General features: G+C 37.2%; 1 protein-coding gene across 3 annotated transcripts in view; it reads left to right on the top strand.

Moving 5' to 3' along the window:
* The window catches only part of LOC119839132, a 28,052-nt gene extending 815 nt beyond the window's left edge, over nt 1-27,237 (top strand). The window contains exons 2-10 of one of the 3 annotated variants that reach the window (XM_038365340.1): nt 6,774-6,864; nt 19,601-19,726; nt 20,171-23,235; nt 23,642-24,034; nt 24,369-24,481; nt 24,683-24,818; nt 25,160-25,263; nt 26,011-26,082; nt 26,592-27,237. In XM_038365340.1, coding sequence (XP_038221268.1) covers nt 19,638-19,726; nt 20,171-23,235; nt 23,642-24,034; nt 24,369-24,481; nt 24,683-24,818; nt 25,160-25,263; nt 26,011-26,082; nt 26,592-26,600 — 3,981 coding nt within the window. In that variant the 5' untranslated portion in view covers nt 6,774-6,864; nt 19,601-19,637 and the 3' untranslated portion in view covers nt 26,601-27,237. Of the gene's footprint in view, nt 1-6,773; nt 6,865-13,095; nt 13,291-19,600; nt 19,727-20,170; nt 23,236-23,641; nt 24,035-24,368; nt 24,482-24,682; nt 24,819-25,159; nt 25,264-26,010; nt 26,083-26,591 lie in introns of those variants that run through there. The other 2 variants (XM_038365336.1, XM_038365339.1) reach the window with 2 other exon arrangements.
* Nucleotides 27,238-27,769: the final 532 nt, after the last annotated feature.

Genomic DNA, 27,769 nt, shown 5'->3' on the forward strand with positions numbered 1-27,769 from the left:
CTGTTAATTTTACTGCTCTATCACATTAATTATTCATTATTTAAATACTATACTACTACTAGTCTATAAATCACATGCTAGTCAATTATCCATCTAAGAAGAAGAGATGTAATAAAATCTTCCAACAGAATCACGGGTATATTTTTAAGCTAATATTTATAAAATAAATAAAAAAAATTAAACATCTATAAAGTCGCGTATTCGATATCCGCTGAAGACAAAAATAACGCACAAGGTTATACATATTTATATTATTAAAAAGTGGTCCAATGACCAATACGGAAGCGGAATTATCTAAGCCTCGAGCCCTGCGACATTTTGATTTACATTAAAAGTATCAAAATATACAAAAGTACCACCTTTTATCTTTTATAACGTCGATTATCGGCTATCGGCCCAACCGCTTCCCCATCGGAACACTAAATGCTGATATCGCACCTTTGATTACAAGTATAACTATCATCAGTTAATTGCACGGATTCTGCAGACCGACTGAAACAACCATTCGTCACTTTTGTTTTATTTGCAAAGTTTGATGCAATAAAATATTACCGCGAGTCTTCGAGGGCAAAATATTTTTTTTTGTCAGCGCCTAAAGGTCAACCGAAACATAGATAGTATAACATTATATCTTTTTTTCATTCTTATTTACAGGTCGTTCATTAAATGGAAAGTATTCCATAATATATATGTATTATAGGTTAAAATAAAGCATTTACTATCAGTCGATATATGATTTCTCATTCAGTCAATATTTTTAATCTAATGTTGAAATGTATAAAAAGCGGGTTGACGTAGATTGAATGTTTACGCGATTGTATGAGTACGCGAGAACGAATCGATGAGCTGCCGATAAGAGAGCTAATGCTTTCACCGCGATAACACGTGCACGGTGCTCGTGCGATAAGGAATGTCAAATGTATGCTGTCGCAGCAGTGCAGGTGGTGCCTTGTGTGAAATTTCTGTTAGGAATCGAGCTCGTGGGTCAAGTGGGTATGCCGTGAGTTTAATCTCTAATATAATAATTTATTATATAATAATTTATTTTTCAGCATAAAATTGTCGATCATACTTTTCCTTTGTTGAATATTCATAAGAATTCTAAAATATACATATATATTAACGAATCCAATGTTATGGGGGTCTCATTTACATTATAATCATGAACAACCCACGCAGTATATTTTTAACGTTACCTCAGAGTTTTCTGAAGTAGATCATCATTGGTCCGAAACTTGCAAATATTAAAAAGAAATTCTTGTAAGCGTAGTTATTATACATTGAAACGTATTTGTATTTGTCAGTAAAAAGACCTAGTCCGAGTCCTAGTCATAAAAAAGTCCTAGTCTGTCCTTGGTGTCCCAATCACGAATGTTTGTAACGATAGGTAGTTGCATTAGACGGAGAAGTGTTTATTAGGTACTCTGCCACCCAAAAACAGTTTAAAAAAACACTATAGATATTCTGGATACATTTTCACTTAGGAATAAATCACAGTTTGGATTATGTTACACAATTTTCTTGATACCTACTATTTACCACGTCAGTAGAATGTCATGGCTAAAGCTAAGTTGTATTTTCAGGGAAATCTCGTAATAGCCGGTAGTAACGTCGGAGTTGGTATTCTCGTACTTATTAATACAACAAATGATTTCGAATTCATTAACAATCTTGTACATCAAGTTCGTAAATTTATATAAATATACAATATAAACAGAAAAAACCAAACTTAAATTACTTCCTGCAGCTTATTATGGTAATGTTTAAGGATTAGATAATTACGTCTATTATTAAGCTCTACGCAAAAGTAATTTTTGTTTATCTACACTAATATTATAAAGAGGAAAACTTTGTTTGTTTGGTTGTAATGAATAGGCTCAAAAACTACTGGACCGATTTTAAAAATTATTTCACCATTCGAAAGCTACATTATCTACGCGTAACATAGACTATATATGTACCACGGGCGAAGCCGGGGCGAAGCCGGGGCGAACAGCTAGTTCTTTATAACAAACTAGCTGCGCCCCGCGGTTTCACCCGCGGAAGTCCGTATCCCGTAGGAATATCGGGATAGAAAGTTGCTTACATGTTATTCCAGTTGTCCAGCTGTCTACGTACCAAATTTCATTGCAATCGGTTCAGCAGTTTTTGTGTGAAAGAGCAACAAACACACACAAATCCTTACAAACTTTCGCATTTATAATATTAGTAGGATAAAGAAGCAATTACTGATGGTGACTTCATATTCACAAAAAAAGATAAGGCGAATTAGTCTTTTTTCATTTCAAAACGTTTAATTAAGCAACCATACATAGTAAAACAGACAATCGGAACACTCATATGTACCACGAGCAGAGGTACCCGCACGTGCCGCGGCGGCAAACACTAAAGCGAAGGTCCTCTTTGTGTCTAAACTACAGCTTTCCGCTAATAGACTAGAAGATGTAAGGCCATAAAAAGAAATATGGATCTGAAATCTTCGCTGGGCGCTGGGTGTGAGTCACCCTCGGTGCTATATTTGCGGTGCAATGCGGGAGGCGGCTGGCAGGGCCGCCACTGACTACAACTCAGTTTGTAACATATTTTCACTTTGTTCAATCCCATAAAAACTTTCTTTAAAAGTACATTTTCTGATGTAAATCGAACTTGACAATAAGTATTAGGCCAATCATATAAGACATTGGAACATTTTAAAATAATTAATTATGTGATTCTTATATACATTTTTAAGTTTTAAATATTTACTTATTTATAAGGATTCATTAGGACTAATTATAGCCATTTTTAAATAGCAACATTTGAATCTGTTCTCAGTCAGAATTTGTATTATATTTGTCGAATAAAAAGTATTCAATTGATCTGTAGCACTTCACAGTTCATAATATATTTAATCATTATACTCCTACTTATAAAGTAAACGTGTTATGGAATACGGAGTATACGGATTATTTTACTATAATAAAATACCTTTCAATTTTATTTCCGCTTTTGCAGTGCTTTCCATCAAAACCAAACTCATCCTAACAGCTCATCTTTATTTTAAAAACTTAAAAATGATGTAGTTTCCATATCATTACTTTTGTTTATACTTAATTTATAAATATGTCATTAAAATTTATAAATATTAACGACTGTCCTATTTCCCTGGACGTGGCTGTCGTGGGATAAGGCGCTGGGCGCGGGCGGAGCCCTGGCGGCGCGGCGGCGCGGCGCGGGCGGCAGGAAGCCGCGCTGAACCGCGACGCTCCGACTGATTCACATCTTAATTACTTTGAGTGCGCAGCTTTAGTTCATTACTTTGATAATCGCCTTATTCATCAGACGAACGGTTGCAAGCTTTTCATTTGACTAGGTTTCCATCTGCGGCTTCGCCTTTTGTTCCTTCTTAAATATAATTTTATGACAGTTCCAGAAAATATTGGTTTTTTGCTCATGTATTTTTTATTACAAAACGATATGCATCAGATATATTTGTTAACCCTTACGATATTAACCCGTATATGGGTAGCTACGTTTGTTATAAATTAAAATACTTATATCCAATCCATATATTATACTTCAGGTTATATTCATAACAAGTGTTTCCAGAGCAGAACCTATGTATAATGTACGTTCTGTACTGCAGTTTGATAGTTACAGCTTAAGTTAGTGCGTAAGAATGTTGTACATAGCTTTACCGAACCGCCAAGAATACATAGATGATATGAATCTACAACACTACATCATTTTCAGTAGACCGAGTTCGTGTACGGATTTCCGAGCCGCTATTTAGTTTAATATAATATATTCCGGCCTTCGAGTAACAATGCTGACGTCAACAACTTGTGAGAAAACAGTTTTACCGTAATCTAGTTCATGAGACATAATATTATGTATCCAACGTATACTTACTAGACATTTATGTTGTTTGTCGTTTTAAGTATTCATTCATCTTTGTCTATATTATTACACGGGCGTAGTCAGAATTGGATTCGGATGGTTTCGATGAAGTGAAGCTAATAAAGCTGCCTCCTTTATGTAGAGACCAAAACCCAACATAGAAACCCTTATTTCGTTTTCTAGAATCTTTACAATAACACGTAATTGAATTTATATTCGCATATTTATTTGTTTGGCTTCGATTATTTTGTGTGTAAACACTATCCGCCGATGCGGTTTGTTTCGGCCGTGGTTAATAACTTTTTTCACTAATTTCCTGAGCACGATGTGCTATGGATAAGCTCAGTGAGCCATCCAAATGCGAAGGTCGAAGCTGTCTCATCGAGTGGGCTTTGGTGCCTTTTGTTCTACCCTTATTATACCTACCGGTGGGAACTGGCTGTTAGACCTATTCCGTGTTATAAGGTGTAATAGTTTCGTATTTTTATTAGAGTAAAATTTATTAATAAAATTGTGTGGTTTAACTGATATAAAGATAATAATTAACATCCGGTGTGCTTTTAATCGTTTAAAAATATTCCGTAGTTTTAAAGATTTAGGCATACAGAGACATAGGGATGGAGAAAGCGACTTTGTTTTATACTATGTAGTGATACATAAAAATTCAAATTTTATGAAAGATAAACTTAAATTTAAGGCACAATTCCACCTATCAGGTAAACACATAAATGTATAATTTTCCTCGTTAACTAAGCTGTGTTGCCTCATTTTCTATCCCGAAGACACATTATACGCAAATGGTGAGCCATAGCTCGCTTCACGCGCGCCGCTCCGCGTCCGCTGTAACTGGGAATAGCTTGACGTGCTCGTTTCGTTAATTTGACATGCTACAATACAGCAGCATTTGTCTAGTGACCTTTCGATATTAGATATGTATCATTCATAAAGTCAATGGAACTATAATAAAATACTGATAATATTCTGCGCATACTGCAATGTATCGCGTCTTCCCTTTGTTCGGGCCACTAGTATGCCACAACATTTTGCGTGAATTCCATTTCAAACTCTCCCTAAGTATATATTTGTTTATATTCTCTCATAATAAGATACTGACAAGAAGAATCATAAGAATTTAGATAGCGTAGTTATGCAGAGGGCATGCCGTATGGCGAATTCGTAGAGCCCGCACTGCCGGCGCCCAGAGGTCACGAGAAGGCCCAGGGTTGACCTCACACGAACACCATTCGGTGCCTTAGCAGGGCTACCGATCCAAATCTATATGTTTTCATAACTATTTCGATGATTAGAATATTATAGAAGGTAAAACATCTGGATAGGTACGTCCCGCCGATCACATATACTTATGCGTTGTCTTAAATTTGCTGCAAACAGAAATGAATCTCTTCTGATCCCACGTAATGTGCAATTATTGTGTATAGGTGGGAGTCGAACACGCTTTGCCACGAACTGGGCCGGTGTGAAATAGTAGCATATGTTCCGTCTGGTGAGTGGGGGAGCCGGAGACCCGATTTCTTTTCCTTATTCTTTCCAGTCCATTCCTTCTTATCTGCCATCAATCCTTTGCTTATACCTAAGCCCCTAAAAGTGAGCAGCGCATTCGCAAGTATCTTTGTAAATACTGAGTTATAATAAATTGATTTTTATTAATTAACATTCAATGAGGAAATACAGAAACACATTTCTAAGAAATATTTATTAATGAGTAAGAAACGCCGTCAACCCTATATTATTTATTCAGCGTTTAATCGCATTGTAGAATAAATAAATGTTTAGCAGTTTGTGAGTCACGAGTCAAACACGTTTTGTTCCAAGTTAATTGCTGGCGGCGTGGCTAGGTAAATAGTTAATACAAAATAGATTGCATTTACAGTGCATCATGTGTCAGGACAGTTAAGCACTGTTCTTAACTTCGCTTCAGCTGGCTACATTTATAAAAGTAGAATTTTAGGACATTGTTTAGATATAGAATCCATACAAATCCTTACTTTCCGGTGACAGAGATGAGACTGTTTGCTTGCGTTTTAATCAATTTAATAACTTTACGCAATAAACAAAATAAAAATGAAGTTAAGGAAAATTAAAAAGTTTTACTCTTGATTCCCACTTCCAAAACGTTATTTTAAACAAATTACACTTGAAAATCAAATTATGCTTTATAATTTAAAACTATTTACTATTTAAAATGTTATTTGTACGTTTAAACCCAATATGTACAATGTATACATTCATGCATATAAGATTTATTCGCATTGCTGTATTCTTTATATGTAACTAATTATTGCGAGGTTAACTTTCTTTCGTTGCCCCGAACGTCACTTGCCTAAGGCGTTACAGTTTTGAACTTATAAATGTATTGTATTAAAATTTCCTAAGTTGCCACGCTCGGTGTACTTATTTGCTTGTATACGCGTTGCCATGACAACAGCTATAAATGGATATACAACACATGTATGTGTGTCGAGTGCAATTATACCGATTTTGACCTAGTTGCGAGAGCGCAATGACCCCCGGCGCAATAAAATATACGAGAAATCTATCCATACCAAAATGTATCGAATTTAATTGGCTATTCGCTGCGCCAATGCAACAAATTTCTTTTTAACTAAACTAAACCGCCTTCACATTTTTAGAAATATACCAATTTTAAATGGGACCACACGGACGGCTCCACCATATAGGTTTCATCAGTCGAAAGTTATGACGTCAATGACACAAAAATACAGTCGAATTGAAAACCTTCTGCTTTGTTCAGGACCTTTTAAAAGACCGGCAGAACCTACAACGACTAGCTAGCTAGCTTTGTGATATCCCATGGGTGGAGTGATCGTTCACCTCAAGCTCTTCAATAATAAAGGAATGTTTGGTCTGCGCAGGTGGTGTGCGGCAGGCGTCCCCGGCGCTGCGCGAGGCGCTGACCCTGCTGCGAGAGGCCTGGCCCGAGCCCGCCGCGCTTGCCGACCGCTGGTCAGTTTACAATGCACCCACCCACCCACACCCACACCATGTTTTACAATCCACGAACCACTTGAATTGAATAAACCACATACGTAAACCTAACAAAAATATAGTTTTTTTAAATAATGGCGTGCTTTGAAGTTATCTTAATGGTGGTGAGTGGTTATCGGACATATCTAGAGGTCTCAAGTTCAAGGTCATGAAATAAATTACGGTGATTTCTACTAAGAATTAGCTCCGAGTCGATCGGTGCAAAAGAAATTCTATTTTAATTTTAATTTCATGGTAATATATAAGAATTGTTTTAATGGCAAAATTTGGTATGTTGCTTGGTACCATGGTATCATGTCTTATTCGGCAATGGAGCTGGTGGGTCGCCTGATGGTAAGCACTACTATCGCCCATGAACATTTGGAGAGGTTAAATGCAGACCTTTCGCCCTATAAATGGAAAGGATTAAGAAAGGATTGATGAGAGGAATAAAGGAAAGGGGTGGGAAAGGTAAGGATAAGGATATGGGCCTCCGGCTCCACCACTCACCGTACGAAACACAATAGCATGCTATTATTTCATGCCGGTTTTCTGGGGGGGTGTGGTATTTCCCTGGTGTGAGTTGGCCCAATTCGTGCAGAAAACAATTTTGGGTGTAACATCAGTCCTTTGCTTCTTTACAAGTTACAGCGCAAAGTTAGATCTATAGATTACAGTTGACAATTTAGACACAAATATATTGATGATTTAACAAGAGTATTTAAAATCGAAAAATTTTGTCTGCCCGCGATAATTCTTGCAAACAGATGGGTACTGGTGCTAGGTATCGATTCATTTCATAACGATGCCTTCCTAAAGTCATTTTTATTCGTGTATTAAGTAAAATTATCGTTAATTGTATATTATCTATACATATAATAAATCTGTAGAAAAGTCATTTTGTACATTGAAGAAATTGAAAAAAAAATAGCCAGTGTGTGAAAAGATAATTAACAGAACCCATTTCCATCATTTTTGAAATTTTTGTCTGTCTGTTTATATGTTTGTTTGTGCGCACATCACGTAAAATCTAAGAATTAAATCCAGACAATGTTTATGTACAAAAATTATACGTAACTTGAGGTATAACGTAGTTTTTGTTTCATCGAAATCGGTTCACTCTATCACAAGATATGATTAATTTAGTGAGTTCAAGAAGTAAAATATTACGTGACGAAATTCTGTATAGTACTAGCAACGGCATCTTAAGACTAAAAATAGAACTAATGTTGATAGTTGAAATCCAAATCCGATAGATGGCGTTGTGCAAATGACGTCATTTTCTGAATCGCGGTGTTAAAATTTTCCGCGCGAGAATGACCTCAACCGTGTTTACATGACCAATTGGGTTTCCTTTGGTGTCTTAAAAGTTCTTGAGTGTGTCGTAAACGGTCTTTGGTCGCTTGGCAAATAATGAATGTTCTAAAGTGGTTGAAAATAAGTATTGGCTCTTTCTTTGGTTTCGTTTGGTCATTGGTTTGGAGTACGAAGTAAAAATTGTATCTTATTTACTTCGTAATTTTAATAGTACCAATCGTTTTACAGTTGGAACCATTTATTTTAACACACACAAACACACAAATAGTATCAATACATAAAAATAAAAAAAAAATGAATTGAAAAAAAAAGCGTAATAATGGAATGAAAAAATAGAAATTAATAAATAAATATAAATTACGGGTGGTTGCGTGCGCCAAAAAAGGATGCCACTCAGTATATTTGAGGAAGAACACCTCAATACTGATTTTCAGTGACAACCTGCCGACATCTGGACTGCCAGCCACTAATACAAGGAATCCCACCAGTAGTGTATTATGTTGAATGAAACAGTCAGTTGTATTTACATAACAATAAATACTTAAATTTCGTCAAAAAATACTTAAATAACAAAACGACACAGATTTTCTTATTTGTTTGTTTTTAAACGCATGTTTTCATCACTAACTTCGCAAGCAGCCGCTTACATACCGCCCCTGTTACATCGACACTATGCCTTTGAAAACATTATCTTAAATACTAATATTATAAATGCGAAAGTTTGTAAGGATGTATGTGTTTGGTGCTCTTTCACGCAAAAACTACTGAACCGATTGCAATGAAATTTGGTACGTAGACAGATGGACAACTGGAATAACATATAGGCTTTTTATCCCGACATTCCTACGGGATACGGACTTACGCGGGTGAAACCGCGGGGCGCAGCTAGTAGTTCATAATATTTTCATGAAACATTTTACGTTACAACAAGAATTTATTGCAGTTAAAGATACAATAAAATGATATCATTTTAATAGCAGAGCTCATTAATAATATATTCTTTTCTATTTTTTGTTTCGATACTACTTATCTTGTTATTGTTAAAAATACTCAACAATACCAAGCAGCGGCCAGTCGGCAGGTGAGAGCTGGTCCGTGAGTCGTGACACTTCAGGGCTTGTCTAAAAATCATCACGCTGATTCACCATTGACCTGTTTCCGTTTAGACTTTCAGCGAAACGCTTAGTATTTGGGTTACGTTCATTATATCTTTCACTTTTCCACAGAAATTGCAATTAAGTGTAATTATCGAATGACTTCCCATTGTGTGAGCCCGCCTCACGAGACTTTGTGGAATTTTGTCAATTACAGGATATAAACTATCGAATTTTCTAATGACGTTGAACTTAATCGGTCTTTTTATAGTTTTTTTTATTTATTTGAAATAATAAGATAACATAGATCCATTAATTTATGTTAGTATATGACTCATAAATGAATGTTGGTAAATAATTATCAATTGACGGGGCACCTTTCATATGTGTAAATCTTCGAAAGGAGAAGTGTATTTTGATACGATTAATATTTTATAAGAATATTTATTTTTAAACCCCTGACACAACATAGGTTCGACGTTAATGTTTGTCTGTGTATATTTGTCGTGGCATCATAGCTCTTAAACGGATGTATTGATTTCGATGCGGTTTTTTAAACAAATTCATCATGTATCAAATAAAGTGCTTGACTCGTTAAATACTGTACACTATGTTAAATTTCAATGTCAAGATGGACGACAGAAGACGACAGTGATTTAAAAATTTAAATTAATATGATTTATATAAGCTCTACCAAAATCAGATTCCATTACATTTTTTATTTTAAATAGCCCTAAGATAAGTGAAATTTAATAAAAGAACATATAAGCATACTACTCAGTAGACACACTCCTCGGGCTCACTCACAATGTGAGTGGATGGTGATGAGTATAACTGCCATAACATGAATTCAGATGACCGTCATACTTCATCGAACCTAAAAAATGGTACATGAAAGTTAACCTAATTTAATTTCATAGAAAACTAAACATAGTTCTCTGTTTTTTTTCTTAAAATGCTTTGATTTATCAAAAACAAATTACATGTTCATGTCAAATCACTACACAATGTATGCTTCAATATTTAAAACGGGTAACGGATTTTGATGGGGTTTTTTTATTAGATAGAGTGATGCAAGAGGATGCTTTATACGTATAATAACATCTATTAAAGTACTCCGAATTAACGCGTGCGAAGCCGCGGGCAAAAGCTAATATAATATAATATAATATAACCAGAACGAAGATAATTTGAAAAGCTTCATTGTTGCGAGTTATATGGGTCGCTTCGGCTGAGCGCGCGGCATCATTGCGTTGCGAGAATTAAACTTTCAATATTTAATCAACTTAAACAATGAAATCGACGAATGGGAAGATACAGCCTATACAATATGCAATATGCGGGTTATAATTGTACGTACGTATTTATTATGACCTGCCTCTAGAGGCTAGGATTGTTTCTCGGGCTTGCTGGCAGCGGAGAGTCGGCCAGCAAGATGTAGATGCGCCGCATTGAACTTATAATTAAACTCTAACTAACATTTTTCGCAATTGGACCAGTCAAACTTGTTTGCAACAATCGCCGTCAAGACGAGAATTTATATTGGCTTCATGATGTTTTGAAATAATGTTTTAAAATATATTTTATTTTATAACAATTTGCTTTTCTTTATTAATGTATTCTCGTCGGTCGGCGAAATATATGTTGCGACTTCCAACATACCCTTGTTGGGATAATCTTATCGTATGTAGGAAGATTACACGAAAATAATCTAACAATAAATTGAGATAAATCATTATCAGCGTATATTTTTATCTAAATGACTGCATTGCATCGATAATATCCGAGTCCACTTGACATCCTCTCGAGAATTGCGGAATATCACTTTAGTGTACATTGCTGCCGCGATTAGAGCCGTCGTTCCGGGCGCTACAGCCGCCAGCATTGTATATAGAACACAGCTAAAAGGTTTTAAATTACTTTCTGTTTTAATATACCCACTGTGCGGCTGATCGCCTCAAGAGAATACGTAATACCACAGATAACATAATACTACAGAAATACGCATGATTCAGTTATATTGTTGAACTCATTGAGCTATTAAATAATGGATTAGAAAAAATTACAACTTCAAATGTAAAAATCAACATGTGTTAATTTTTAATGTAACGAAATAGCTGGACCGATTTTGAAAGAACTTAAATGTAGCCTGATGATATAGGGTCAATTGAATGTTACAGTTAACAATTCAATTCACAGATATTTTAATGTAACCATCTATTGTAAAAGTAAGCATATTTTGCATTTTGCAACGGACAATTGAAGAACCTTATAATACATTTGGGCCGTATTAAGGTCTCTCCAGCGGTGCCGTATTGACTACCGGTACATTGAAGTACTGAGAAGCTTGTACGAAAACGCCACTATGTCAGTCCGAGTACAAGAGCAGTGTACACAGGCAATTCCATTGCAGCGCGGAGTCAGACAAGGAGACGTCATCTCTCCAAAACTTTTTACCGCTGCTTTGGAAGATGCTTTTAAACTCGTGGAATGGAAAGGACTCGGCATCAATATTAATGGCGAGTACATCTCTCATCTTCGATTTGCCGACGACATCGTAGTCATGGCAGAATCACTGGAAGACCTTAATACAATGCTCGATGACCTCTACAGAGTTTCACAACAAGTGGGCCTCAGCATGAACATGGAAAAGACGAAAATTATGTCGAATGTCCATGTTGCGCCCACTCCAGTCTCTGTTGGAAACTCTATTCTCGAAGTTGTTGACGAATATGTCTATCTAGGACAAACCGTCCAATTAGGCAAGTCCAACTTCGGGAAAGAGGTCAATCGTCGAATCCGACTCGGATGGGCAGCATTCGGGAAGTTAAATAACATCTTTTCATCCAAAATCCCTCAGTGCCTGAAGACAAAAGTCTTCGAGCAGTGTGTGTTGCCAGTGATGACATATGGAACAGAAACGTGGTCTCTAACCCTGGGCCTTGTGCACAAGCTCAGCGTCGCTCAACGTGCTATGGAAAGGGCAAAGAGATCGAATCAGAAATGAGGAAATCCGTAGGAGAACCGGAGTCACCGACATAGCTCACCGGATTAGCACGTTGAAATGGCAATGGGCGGGGCACATAGCCCGTAGAACCGATGGCCGTTGGGGCAAAAAGGTTCTGGAATGGAGACCACGTACTGGCCGACGAAGCGTGGGACGACCTCCCACGAGATGGACAGACGACCTGGTCCGAGTGGCGGGGAGCCGCTGGATGCAGGCCGCCAGTGACCGGTCGTGGTGGAAATCTTTGAGGGAGGCCTTTGTCCAGCAGTGGACGTCCCACGGCTGAAACGACGACGACGACGACGACGATAATACATTAAAAGATACTGGAATGAATGGCATCAATTTAATGCAAAACAAGAAATTCAAACCTTTGTACAGTTATTACTGAATTGATTAACATCACAATATTTCTTAGTAATGACAATTGATAGCGACTTTTTATAGATTTCAGGATTCATGTTTTAATTCAATTTCTATTGAACTCGAACCCTTATAATCTGGGGGTCTTCAAGCGTAGAGTTAACACGTACCTTCTAGGGAAGCGCACTCCATCCTAAACTACTCACCGCTGACCAGCAGGCGACATCGTGGTCAAGTGCTTCCCTTTTGTTCATTAAATAATCAGTTTCAAGTCTCATTTATTGCAATTATATTTTGTACTCGTATTAAAAAAACAAAGAAGAAACAAAATGTGAGTTCGCTGGATTTCGTTTCGTTCGTTTCCGTTCGTTTGCACCATGTTGCTTGCGCAGTCAGTAAATATGCAGTTAGAAATACAATGGTGCTAATTTAAATGAAGATCTCTCAGTTGGTCTCCAACCCTCGGCGTTGTCACACGTGTCGATACGTTTCAGGTTCAATTTGGTTTTAATCGAAAAATATTCCAAACAATATTATATTAATGAGTGAGATAATTAAACATGAGTTATGATAATGGTCTAGTTCGTGTGAACGTCATCGATTTCGTGTCTGGATAATTGACAAGTGAGTGCTTTGTTATTTTAATATTAAAATCATAAATGCCACTCAACTTTTGGGGAAAAGTATTCTTTTATTTAGTTTGATCTCAAGTATATTTCTTATAACATGAGACGATCTTGTATATTTCAATTGTTAAGGTATTTTTTGTTAAGTAGGTCTTGTGATGATTGACTGGATGTGGGTTATCCAAATCCAGTCAATCATAAAAAAAAACATCCATCTTCGTTGAGCCCTTTGAGGTTTATAATCATATTTTATTGTGATTATTTTGTCTTCAATCCAAAAAAATACTATTTACTAGCGGCCCCGGCTTCGCCCGTATACATATATGGGCTAACACTGAAATAATTTTTCAAATCGGACAAGTAATTTTTGAGATTAGCGAATTCAAACAAACACACCCTTCAGCTTTACAATATTAGCGTACATTTATATTCAAATAACGATGAGGTCTCGTTTTCAAATGGCATTGTTTAGCCATTTTTGTGTCTAGATGTGTTATCAATCACAAAACATAAATAAATAGAATTTAGGCAGTTCGGGTACGGCTTGCGATGTTTGTTTAAGTTAGGTGCCACATTCGAATTTTTATTTTTCTCTAAAATTTGAACGATGATTTTTTGAACGACGCTGAGAACATGTGTACCCACAATTTTTTGTAATTTTTTCGAAGAACTTGAATGTTACTAATTATTTTTAACAAAAAGCTAAATCTACACCGAAACTAAACTAAATCCGAATTCAGAACTAGGAAAAAGGTCATCAAAATCGGTTCACCCAGTCGCGAGTACTGAGGTAACAAACACAGACCGTTGGACTGAGAACTCCTCCTTTTTTGAGGTCGATGATGATATCCGTTGCTCAAAATTACAAATTCCTATTTTTGTTTATTTATTGGAGTAGGTAAGTTTTTTTTCACTGTCTCTTTATATCTATACCTACTAAGTATTAAATATGCTTGAAAAAGGCACTGCTCGTCTTGGAAAATAACTTATTGTATAAAGCTCGAATCCTCCGTTTCTTTGAATTCCAAATGGAAGGTATATACGAAATTCTTAGTATTATTCAGACCAGCAATATTGACCCTAATTATTACCCGTAATGCAATTAACTCCGCGGCCACGTGGCCCAAATCTTAAGCAATTGTGACAACTTCCGGATCCTTAGAATCCGGTGACTCATCTAAACGTGACTAAGATATTCTGTTTGTTTACAATATGTCATACATTATTTCTGAATGGCTCTATCAGTAACGGAGTCCCATATCGTTGTGAAGTACCATATTATTTTACCGACCTCCTCTCCATGCAACCTCATATCCTTCCACCAACCCCAGCTGCAACCGACCAGCGGCAACAACGCCAAGCGACTTGCAGTAAGCTCAAGTCGCGTACAACAAATATTATATTCAAATACAAAAAAGCGTATGTATTTATAAGATAATTTACGTCGGTTAAATATATTGCCGCCAGATACAGCAAATCCCATGCGGGTGTGGGTTTGCAAGTAAATTTTACTTGAATGGCGTATTTTATTTATTCCTCTTTTAATTAATTTATTTATTTGTTTTTAATTGAAAGAACCACTGATGTCTTGTATAATATTAATTTTTTCAACACTAGTAATTTACAGGCATGCACACCCAAAACATTACAAATATAAATATTAGTTCATCATCATCAACCCATACATGTTTCGACTGCTGAGACACAGGCCTCCTATGAGGGTTCAGGCCATAATCCACCACGCTGGCCAAGTACGGGTTGGCAGATGTCACATGTCGTCGAACTTTTTAATTCTCGGACATACCGGTTTCCTAACGATGTTTCCCTTCACCGCTTCGAGGAGTGGTGACATTATTCACATGTGCAGATAAATCAATTTATCAACTTATCCTGCACGCTTGCCTGGTCTCGAACCGCTACTTATCGATTTTGAATACCGAGGTCCTCACCACTGAGCCTCCACTGCGCGAATAAATATTAGTTGCTGTATAAATATTAATGCAGTTATAAATATTATATCATACTTACATCATATTTTTATAACTAAGAAAGGACAAAACAATCGTTTAAAATGTATTCAAAACTTATACAGAATATAATATCTCAGAATATACAGTTTCCTTGCTATGAGCCTGCATGTAATTGAGCAGCTTTATCTTCGTGTAGAGGGAGTTTTTCTTTCGCTCATCCTTCGCCCTCTCGATAAGACGGTGAACAGATCGCGAATCGCGCGAATCGCGGAATGTTTAAGCAGATCTGTTCTAGAATGTCTGAGCTATCCACTGCCTCTTTACATTGTACATTGGCAGTAGTATGGTATATGTACACATATATTAACATAAATTAGGCCGAGACTCCAACAGTGTCCAACGCCTCTTATAAAAACTTTTACCCCAAATCGAAGTTAAAGTAAAGGATTTCTTCATCCTTTTAATTCGTTGAAGGCTGAAACATTTGTTCCTTTTATTAGAACTTTCATCACTTATTGGTCAAAATCAAAAGATTTCAACTTTCGCATATGAGTTATTATTGTAGACGATGAATAGAAAACTTTACATAGGTATCGTACATATAGTTCATTACATCCCCTTACAAGAGAGTGCATTTTGGCGCCAAAATTAATGTCCTATAGACAAAAAGTTGTATAGGTAACTTTAACGTCATATATGATATTTCAGTAGTCTGCACAAACAAACAGACGTACGGCCGGTGGAGAGCTGCCAGGTCGTTATCTCGTTATAACCAGAAGCTAGATGTGAACTGAATACGTCCCATTTTAAAGAAAATAATATTATTTCGTGCGTATTTATTTATTTATTGCATTAAAATGTCATAGAGCTCATACACATTCAAGGTATTTGCGTGTTTACAAACTGCAACTGTTTTGGAAGAACGTCAATTCTCTCTCATGTACGCATTGGTACGTACTGGTTGAGTGTACTGAGTTCGATACTAACTCTGTAGTTTATGTACATACATTACGTTGCCTCGGTAAAGGGCAAAGGCTTGTTTTAATCGCAAAATATAACTCTAAAGAAAGCAGTCTTCCATCATCAATCGAAATATTATATCGCTAAGCGTAGATCGAGCATCAAGCAATAAATAAAGGAAGATTTCAAATATAATGTTATCGTAAAATTTTTAAATTCTTCTTATAATATCTTTTCACCGCTATAAAGAAAATTAAATATTCATAATGCATGTTGTATCTAGTTTCTCTCCATCGGCGCGAGCGGCGCACACAAGGCATTTTCCACGTGACTAGCGAAGCCGGCCGCAGCCCGCAGCCCGCAGCCTGCACGCCGCTCTCAGAAAATGTAGAAATGCGTGATTATTATATGTACGATTTAAGTATCCGGCGAAGCATGGAATACTGAAAACTGTGTGCTGTTCATGTTTATAATAAGTCTTATTATACGTTATCTTGCTAATGTATTTCCAACGGAAATCTTGAAATACAAATTTTATAATTCATATTTTATACGAACATTCACAATACGCGCTACTCTATAACCCTTTCATATAATAGTATCTTTGTTATAAAAATGGCAACAATAAATGAATTTAGTGTTTTTTACAGCCAACAAAGAATTTCGGTGTTATTTCTGATCGCTCGCGTCGCCATAATTTTGTTGAAAAAAAAAATAAAAAGGAGAGCGTTTTTTCTTATTAACAGAGTTTTCAGAAATTTATTAATTTATGACATTAGATTATTACGAGAGAAAAAGTTAGTAGTTTCAAATAAAGGACTCGGGACATCGGTAGACGCTGCGTATCGCGTGTGCTCTTTTTAATTACCAAACTGTTATTCCATTGTTTAGAAGTTAGATTATCTCAAATGAATAGGTAGTACCGTATGCTCTGGCAAATCTATCCGCAGTGCAGCGCGGGTTCGCTCGGCCGCGCCGCTCGACGGCCGCGTGCAATCGATTGTATAATTATTGTGAAGAGGCCCACTTAGCGAGCACGCGTTTCTCAGCTGGGAATCTTTCTTGTGGTGCTGGTGGGCGATGCCCGCTGGCCAATGGCCGTCATTCCAGAATATCGGTGCAGTTTCTTCATTTTCACGATTGAATCGGAACACGAAAAATAAGTATTTAGAGGCTAAATAATTGCAACCTTTGTCAACTCTTAATCTAGCGTAAATGGAATGTTCATCAGACGCCAGTCGCATCAAGTCCGATCATACTTCTTGTTATAGAATAAATGCTATTACCGTACATAAAACTTACGACTCAGTAAAAGATTCTGACCTGACTGACGTAATGAAGGAAATCGATAGACCGGGGACCGCAGTAGTTGTAAACTGTAATGAGATAATATACGATTCAATTAGCCAATGCTATCGTGCGTGTGTGTGCGGCGAGCGACACGGATATCATACCGTATACGTGTGTAACTGTGTACCTGCGCTGTATGTCTGTGTGTCTGTTTGGTATTAAGCTTGGAGAGTTCACATTTGAATACTAAATATAATTCTTAACTATGCCTATGTGCTATTTATGTAAAATTTGCGATAGATTATCATTAAAAATATGTATTAAATTAAATATGTATCTCGAAGAAGAATTTAGAAATTTGTTTTTACACGATGGTAAAATTGATGGGGGTGGAATAAAAGGAATGAAACGGGATAACATTAAAATTATAATTTTTTACTATGACATGGCATTTTCGCAAATAAGGTTTAGGCTAGTAAATGCTTGAAATATCATTTCATAAATGAATAAATGTATCATATAACGTCGGTTTGCGATCCTATCTGCAAAGGCACTTTACACAAGCAAGCCAAGCGGCCACGCCGACCGCCGCGCCACCGTACGTGCAGCGCGCACGAACGCGCCCCGAACCACTCTTGTTTGGGTTCTATTCCTGGCGCATGCCACTCACATACCTACTCACAAACGCAGGGCAGACATTCTTTTACTCTTGGCGGTTTCTCACGTTTCCTTGGTATCCGGCGCCGATTTCACGAAAGCGATATCTTTTGTATGAATTATTATTTAAAATGGATCTATTTTATAAATACTTTAAAAGTATAAATCATAAAAATAGTGATATAGTATATTTTTATATATATGAGGAGTGTTTGATTTTGAAGATAATTATATTTAATTTCAGTTCATAATAAATGTAATTATTATACAAAAATAATATTTCTCTAACAATTTAACCTACACGCTCAATACACAAATCTATATGATGACAATAATAAAAAGTCGCAAACGCAATTTGCAAGAGATGCCGATATTGATAACTTTCTCGGCCTTAGCATACTTGTGTCCGCTCCGCTTACGTCCGCGGCCGGCAGCCTGTCGAGCGTGAAGAATGCGCCCAGCGGAGAAACTTACCAACAGGATCCTTTGTTTCGGCGGCGCCGCTGTAAACGGGAGATATTTCATTCATATTCAGACGGATAAGGATGAAGGATCCCTCGATTTTGCGACATGTTTAGGAGTTCAACAAAGTTTGCAAATTAAAACTATTTATGAAACCAAAACGCAAGCAAAGCTTGTATCTTATAGAAACTACATATATTATTAATAAACATCTAAATAAAAACAAGAAACTCATCTCTCAAAATGAGGAACTGGCGATATATATCAACGCCAAGTTTGAATGGCCATGCTTCCTATTACTGTAAAGTTGTGCATTGAGAAAACTTCGATAAGATTTAAAAACACCGCTGATGATGACGAACAATTCTGGCCTCACACCATCGTTGCCCGAAAATTTATTTATAGTTAAGGGACATAAAAGTAAAACAATTTACAAGTAGTTACAATTCCTTTTGAGGTAACCTATGGTTATGATATCGGGTTTTAATCAAAAAGATAATACATGCGTGACCTCATGAAATGTCTGGCTTCATTTATGCGAGAACGAACATCCACTTATACGAGGTGATCCATTAAATTAAGTGAGTAGAACCACTTATGTAATGATGCGATAAGGGGGTAATATCCGCTGGGAGATGTAATTCGGTTTTGGACCATCAGTTAAGTTTATGAAGGTCACATTGGTTACACTAGTTGTTTGGATGGAGTTTGTTAGCGACACCTATTAGAAATTTATTTACATAAACACATATTTATATTAATCTATATTAAAATATAAAGAGGACGTGGTAAGTTTTAAACGTACTAATATCAGGAACAACCGGACCGCTTTTAAAATCATTTTACCGTTGCATCGGTACGTAACTCCTGAGTGCTATATATTTATCGCAGGCGAAGCTATGGTGGACCTAGTTGTGCTATATTTGAATTCGTATGAGAGAAACTAATCAGGCAATTTCCAATTATCAGGCGAGCAGCTAGCGTCTGTGACAGCGACACGGACAGCATGTGGAAGGGAGAGGTGCCCGCGCGCCCCGCGGCCTCGCCTGGCCTGCTGCGCCGCCGCTACTCCGTCCCTGAGACTATTATGAGAAAGTTCGTATCCACTATGATCATATTATCCTCTTTAAGTTTTAGAGCCTAGTATGTATCCAAGTAGGTTAGGTATGTTTCTTAAAGTAAAAAGTGTATAAATACACACAGTGAACCCTGTTTAAGTTTGTTCTGATTATGTCAGAGGATTCCGTTATTTATGTTACTGGAAATTCCAATGTTAAATGAGAACATCAGAAATTTTTGGAAACTTCTATAATTTGATATATCTAGAAAAATAATCAGGCTTCGTCACAAATAGTTTAGTTTCAATTTAATGCGATAATTTCATTGCTTGGCCATGTTTTTTCATAGCAAATCTTCAAAGTTGGGTAAATGAACAGTTTCTATAAGCGAAAAAATATAAATTAAGGTCGTTGAGATGCGATCGATTTTTTTATATAGTGTATTATATATTTATTTGCAAAAAACATTAAAATATTTCAGGTATCGCTTGGCGCAACAAAAGTCTGATAATGAGGAAGCCGGGCAAGGTAGTGCCTCAACGGCTTCTACAGCGGCGCGAGGAACCTGCCCCTGTTGTGGACCTCGAGGATCTCGACGAGATCGAGACCCCATGCGGAAATCCGCTCTCCTTCGCCTGTGGGGAAGAGCAGGAGCCTCTCCAATTAGAGCATGTTGCTGTCCACCCGGCACCCGGTCCCTAGACGGTTCACATTCTGAACTGCGAACCCCGCGTTGTCTGACACCTAAACGACTGAGACTTGACTCCTCCCGCGACCGAGAATATACGTTCAAGACACACACACGCGCCCCGTCAACCTTTTCGGACCTTCCGCCTGAGCTCACAAATAGCATGACTTCAGAGAAAACGGAATCACCAACATTATCAGAACGCACTGCGCTTTTGACAGACGTCACATCAGAATACCAAACGAGCCTGCAACCTGAACATTTAACGTATGCTGTATCAGATGGTGGCTCGTTCACTGACTCCTCCGAAACATTTAGTACCTCTATGCATACTACAAAAGAGACTGAATTCAATGACCCAAAATTTTGTTCTCTAATGTCAAATGGTAGTTATATTGATGGTCGTATAAGTGAAAGGTCAGTGAGCGCTGAAAACAATGATAGTAACATAGTTCCATTTGACCAACCGCTATCTATCGATACTCAGAAATACGATATACTTGAGATAGTTGTATCTGAAACACTAAACGTTCAACCAGCGGCAGCTGTAAAATCTGCAGTGAATGAAAAGATATCCAGTCCCATCAGGGGTGTATTATTAAATAAACGAAAACAAAATATTGATATAGACGAATACGTATCCAATATACTTGTGGAAAGTTTAAATTCCCTAACGGACCAGCTTGAATCAATGAATGCGTCTATGGGGTATGACAAAAAACTTAATATCGTAGAAAAAGAGATAAAAGTGAAATTACAAAATACCGGAGTTAATACAATAGTGCATCTAAGCCCAACATCTAATAATCAAATAATTTTTGGCAATGAAGAACTCTGCAATAGTGACGATAGACATGATAAAGAAAACAACCGACGAAAATTAAGTAGCGTAAATATACGCGAAAGCGTTTTGAGTACCGAAACAAACAATAATTTGACATCGCCAGAAAGCACGAGAGATAATAATTCCAATCACAGTGATCAACCACAAACAGGGCAATTTTTAAATGTAACCAATACCGAAAATGTAAATAAATCGATTTTACATCAGATACAAAAACTATTTAAGGACGAATTTCGAAGAAACGAACAGGCCGAAAATCCTTCTATAAGCAATTTACCTGAAATATCGCATATAGAAATATCAAATGTTGATGTATTTTTAAATGACAACGCCGTTGATTACACGAATTCTGATACTATTGAAATTCAAACACAAGCTAATCAAGATAATGGAGAGGTATTAGGAGGGGTCGGAACTGGAAATTATTATGAAGAACTCGAAGAAAATACGCTAGTTCCGAGATTTTCAGCATTGCCCCATAGTGATTCGATGGAGGTAAATACGTCGTCATCAGATGACACTGATATCTTAGGTTCTGAATGCACAAGTCTTGTCGACAGTTTAGACGATCCTAACTCACCGAGATCAATACTCCTGCGGCGAGCTTATACGAATAACAAAAGAAGTGAGTTAGTCCGGTCATCAATTGATGTTTTAGATCTTTTACCAGAGAACACTAGTCAAAACGATATTCATTCACCAAAAGAAAAAGGAGAAGCCTTCTTTATAAGAATTAAAGACGACAACTGTGATTGTGAAAAAGAAAATATTGTTGTAGCAGATCATATGCCTGAAACTATTAAGCAGAGGTTATATAGAAGGCATAGAAAGCGAGAACAAAGAATGGAATGCGTAAGACGAAGTAAAGTAAAACAGTTAAAAAAAGATATCATCAAACAAAAGCACCATGAGAATTACAAGTCCAAGAAAGAAATAGAGAAAGAATGCATGGCTATCATAAATACATTAATTGAAGATGTTATAGCTAAGATTGCGCAAGATGAATATAAATATATGCGAATCAAACAACGGTCCTACAACGTACCTTCGGTTAAGTCAGATGAAAATTTGAGTAGACGTGTATGGAAAAAAGAAAGTGAATCCAATAGGAAATCCAATAAAAGTAAAATAGTTCATTCACATTCTTGCTATGATTTTACAAGTAAAGATTCAAAAACGGAAAGAACTAAACGAAACAAGCATTCCTCACAACTAAATACGCCGAGCACACCGGAAGAGAAAATTCCAAAAAGGATATATCAAAAATCCGAAATACACGATGGGAACAACTGTATAGAAATACTAGAAATATTAGAATATGTAAATAATTCACACAGTTCCACGGAAACCACAAATTCCGATGAGAATCATAATGGCTTTCAAATAAAAAATAAAAAGTCTAGAATCCCTATACCTGTTTACGAAAGGCTTCAAAGGATACCGAATGGTAGTTCTCAAAAGAATAACAGAAATAGCTGTGGACGTACACCAACGTTACTTTCACGTGAACACAGTGAAAAGACACAACATTTGCTGGCATCAATGCTCTTGGATGTTTTTCATGAAGACACTGATCCGATTAAAGATATACCCATCCGCCGCAGTGCAGTCCCTTACGAACCTCGAGTGAGATCTAACTCATTAAGATTTCAAAATTCGTTCGATATTATACCTGAGGAGAAAAGCAGTTTAAGTTTGGAGTCGACTGGAGAGGACTTAGCGTGTCGCCGAGCTTCAGCGCCTAGTCTCGGAGATAGTCTATCCACAGACCAAGAAGAGCAACCTAAGAAAAGCCCGTTCAAAAAAAAATCTAATAAATATAAAGACCTCAAAAGTGCAGGAACGTCTCCTATGCCCGATGTGCACAAAACGCAAAGTCATGCAGCGGCAATGACCTCACCGATTCGTAAATCTGCTTCAACTAGTCCAATACGCTTAGGTCTTTCAAATAATAGAAACAATGGAACGCCTCACATAAACCAGCCGCGGCCTCTGCAGCGTCGGGACGATGAAGGTATAGCGCGCACTTTCGCACCGCCGCTCGTTGCCCAACGCACCGCTTCAACTGTTTTCGTAGAGTAACTCCACGACACTCGAGCTAACTGGGCTTGTTAATAAAGCCAAATTCAGACGATAACACTTGGTTATACGGTACCCTTTGATTCTCAACTCGTTATGCCTTATTAGTTAACGTTAAATACGTTAAATTATAGTGGACAATATAAATTCAACTTAATCTTATCGAATAAAAACATACCAAGTATTGTCGTCTCCTATGTTGTTACACGTCTGTTAACGATCACGTAAATAGAAATTGTTATTTTGAGAGGCACAAGCACTATTTATTATAGATAGATATTTATGTATACAATTATCAATAAAGCGTATAAAATCTAGACGTTAGTTTTATTTATCTCAAGGTTCAGAAAGACGAAAGTCAGTCACCACGCAGTACGAAGAACAAATAAGAAATATACAAAGTGACCCAGAGGTGAAACGAGAACGTAAAGTTAAAACTCATAATTGCCTTAAAGACAATAAAATTATTGAGGTTTCAAAAGAAAGGAGACGCAAGTCTGATAGAGCTAAAGATAGAAGGATAAACGATAGATATGAAGAAAAAATATTGAATAAAAATACGTATCAGAAGAAAAAAGGCAGGTCCGAGCGTTGCGAGCTTGGATCGGAAGAGAGCAGGGACGATAGAGATGTCAGTTCGAGCTCTAGCGAGTCGGGCGGCAGCCTGCTCTGTTCACTGGCCCCCGCTTGGCTCAGTGCAAGGAGGCGAAGACGAAGAGCTGCGAGCAATTCAGGTACTTATGACTTGGACAAGCACTTTCCCCGCTGTAGTATACATTTTTTAGTAAAACATTAAAAAAAATTTACGAGCGGGAGACTTCAAAGTTATGAGGGCATGAGCGAATCCGAGTAAAAAAAAAATTGAACATTAACAACTAGAATTAAAAATATTGCATTTCGTAGACTGTCTGAGATAGTCATAGTTCTATATCTGTAGGTAAAAGTAATCGACATTTTCATGTAACAAGTAACAACCCGAACTATTTTTCCGTGGAACACATTTTGCTACAAGGGAATGCATTTTGCATTTGTCTGCATTTCATAATTCCATCGCTCGCAATGGTACAGGCGACTGGGCGGTGACAGTGGCCGGCTCGTGCGCAGCCGCGCTGCCCAACGACGTCGAAATGCGGCTGCGCTTCCCGGAGCCGCCCCCCGCCCACCCGCCCTCCTTCAGTGCTGTGAGTGCACATTACTCGACTTACTTCACGTATCGTTATTGTTCTTTTTTAAATAAATGATAGTAAAAATAAATCTATATTATATAAAAAACTGAATGGCCAGTAATCCTAAGTTTTAACAGGATTGTGTCATAGGATATGGTTATTTCATTCTCATAATGAAATTAAATATAAATTGCCCATATGAATGCGCACACATAGGTGGAATGCGGCACTGACTACGGCAGGGCGACCCGCGCGCCGCACGCGACGCACGCGTCGCACGCGCAACACTCGCGCCGACGCACTATCGACGACCCGGGCAGACTCACGCTCACTATGAAGAAAGAGGCATCTGGTAACGCCCTTCTATATTGATATTCTTTTTTTTTATAATTCAACTAGTCGTCCGCCCCTTCTTCGCCCGTGGTACATATATAGCCTATAGCCTTCCTCAATAAATGGACTATCTAAGGCTGAAAGAAATCGGACCAGTAGTTCCTGAGATTAGTTCTTTCAAACAAACAAACAAATAAATAAACAAACTCTTCAGCTTTATAATATTAGTATAGATTAAATAATTTATAAAAAGTAAGTTTTTTAACCAGTCTGTAGATATTAAGAAGGCGCCTATAATTGCATGATTTGCATATTTTTTTGTTCTGAGTTGGCAGTCGATAATGAAATTAATTTTTATAGATTCTTCAGTTCTTGCTTCCAAGAGCGTAAAGAAATCATCCGACCTTTTGCCTGATTTAGAAACATTCCGCGCCTCGCGATGTAAAACTAAAAGTTCGCTTAAGGTACGTTATCATTTTGTTATTTTATTTCCCATAAAAATTATTTTGTTAACATTGATATTATAAATACAATTTAAATTTTTAATTCATATTGGAAATAACTGATACACAACATGACACTCCGACTAAATGGAATAAATATGAGACCGTCTCACCTCTCCATGTGGTATCTACATAATGGTTGTATTTAATTTATATCGATCAAAACTAAATACTCATGTATTAACGTTGCCATAATTTTCCCTGAAATTGATATTGTTTTTTTTTTATGTCACAGTCGGCAATGGAGCTGGTGGGACGCCTGATGGTAAGCGCTACCACCGCCCATGAACATTTGTAGAGGCGTAAAGTCGATTACAGACCTTACGCCTCTACAAATGGATTGCCGACTTTAAATTGGAAAGGGATTAAGAAAGGATTAGCGAGAGGAATAAAGGAAAGGACTGGGAAGGGGAAGGAAAAGGATATGGGCCTCCGGCTCCCCCACTCACCGAACAAAACACAGCAGAATGCTATTTCACGCCGGTCTTCTGTGGGGGTGTGGTACTTCCCCGGTGCGAGCTGGCCCAATTCGTGCCGAAGCATGCTCGACTACCACATATATCATTTTCATATTTTCGCAATATAATCGTAATAATATTGTATCAATATTGTTTTTCTTTTAATTAATAACTTAATTTCAATGATGTTGATTAAAATCAAGATGTGTTAATTTTTAGTATTTGTTGGCAAATTATTTACATCGAGAAGGCGGTTGTTTCAGACGCGTCGGGGGTACTCCCTTCACTGCTGGCTTCCAGAAGAAGATCCTACGCAGATAAGGTGATTCAGGAATCGTGCATAAATCAATATTCACATACTTTCGTACTACTCAGCCTCCCCTCCTCCTCTTTATAATAAATGTTTAATGTTTTTAAGGAATGGTGTATGACGTAAATTGTACCAGGCACAAAAAACTGAAATACATTGTATGGGACCTCGTTCGTAAATGTTGGAACGATATTCCCTCGGTTCTGAACCTAACTAATCTAGGTGCAAATGGGTTCGATGTAAGAAACACACTGATTAAAATAAAATGAAGCTATTTCACAAGTTGGCTCTATCGGGTATCCACTAAATGCTGACGCCGAGTTCCATTGAGCGTGCTACTGCTTACGAGGCGTTGACTATGATTTTCGTTGAAATTGCTGACTTGAGTCTCGTGATATGACGTTGGGTCACGTTGTAAGGTCATTTGTCGATACGTATACGTAACATGTATCACAAAATATAAAAAAGTCAATTTAATATTTAGTAATAAACAAATACAAAATTGAAAATGTATGTTACAGAGCACGTAACGGCTTGTCAGTGTTAGGCAGCGCAATCGTGCCGGAGCAGAAGCCGCGCGTGCCCACCATGAGCGAGCGCGACCTCACCCGCGCGTGCGCGCCGCGCCGCCGCTTCTCTTGCGCGCGTCCCTGAATTTCTCTTCTACCTTATTACCGAATGGAATCAATTAGTTTTTACATTGTTTAGTATATTCGATGTTATTTACGAATTTATACTGTTAGGTTTTAAAATATTTAGCATACGAGCTGAAAGTATAAGATGCATTTCGGGAGTTTACTCAAACACCACAGACTTGAAAATTTACAATGAACCAGTGAACTATCTAGAATCAATTAAAAGAAAATCGTATAAAGGCTCAGAAATACGTATGTGGTACCGTTCTGGAAGTACCTAACTATTTATGGTACTAGTTACAGTGATACTGCACGTATTGAGAATATGTAGATTCCTCTTCAGTAAATATTTGTTTGCTAAATATTTGTCAAATGTAAATGCCAAATACATTAAAACATAATACTTTACCGAAACTCATTTTATACGTTATATTAAAAATGAACTACAAAATTATACCTGATGTGGATGATGTTAATTGAATAATGTAGGTCATTTAAATAGTGTTTAAATAAATATTAAAACATCAACATATGAATGCCTTTCCTTTCTTTGCCTGAATATTATATATCTATTTGTTCACCCCGGTTTCACCCGTGGTACATATGTTGCGTGGTAAAATCGGTCCAGGCGTTCACGCGTGATGGCGTGACCAAGGGAAATAGAGATTCACTTTTTTTATATAACATAGATACGACCGCTGCGTAGGGAACGGCGCAGGTACCTTACTCATAGATCTATACTCCTTTCCCGTTCGCGCACCTCTGCCTTGACGGTGATGGTGACGCAAAGCAACGGGCCGTGAAGCAGGAATGGTAATAATTGAACATCACCACAACTTCAAAACGAAACGTCCAAATTCAATCATTCAAGGACCGAAAATCATCTACATACACTGTACTGAGTCATTAATTTATTTTGAAAAGGATTCTATGAGTAAATAAAATGTGTAAATCTAGTCTTAGGTTAGGTTTTGGGTTAGGTTAGGTTTTGGGTTAGGTTAGGTTTTGGGTTAGGTTAGGTTTTGGGTTAGGTTAGGTTTTGGGTTAGGTTAGGTTTTGGGTTA

Source organism: Zerene cesonia, unplaced genomic scaffold (genome assembly GCF_012273895.1).
Source record: "Zerene cesonia ecotype Mississippi unplaced genomic scaffold, Zerene_cesonia_1.1 Zces_u008, whole genome shotgun sequence".
In the NCBI taxonomy this organism is placed as follows: domain Eukaryota; kingdom Metazoa; phylum Arthropoda; class Insecta; order Lepidoptera; family Pieridae; genus Zerene; species Zerene cesonia.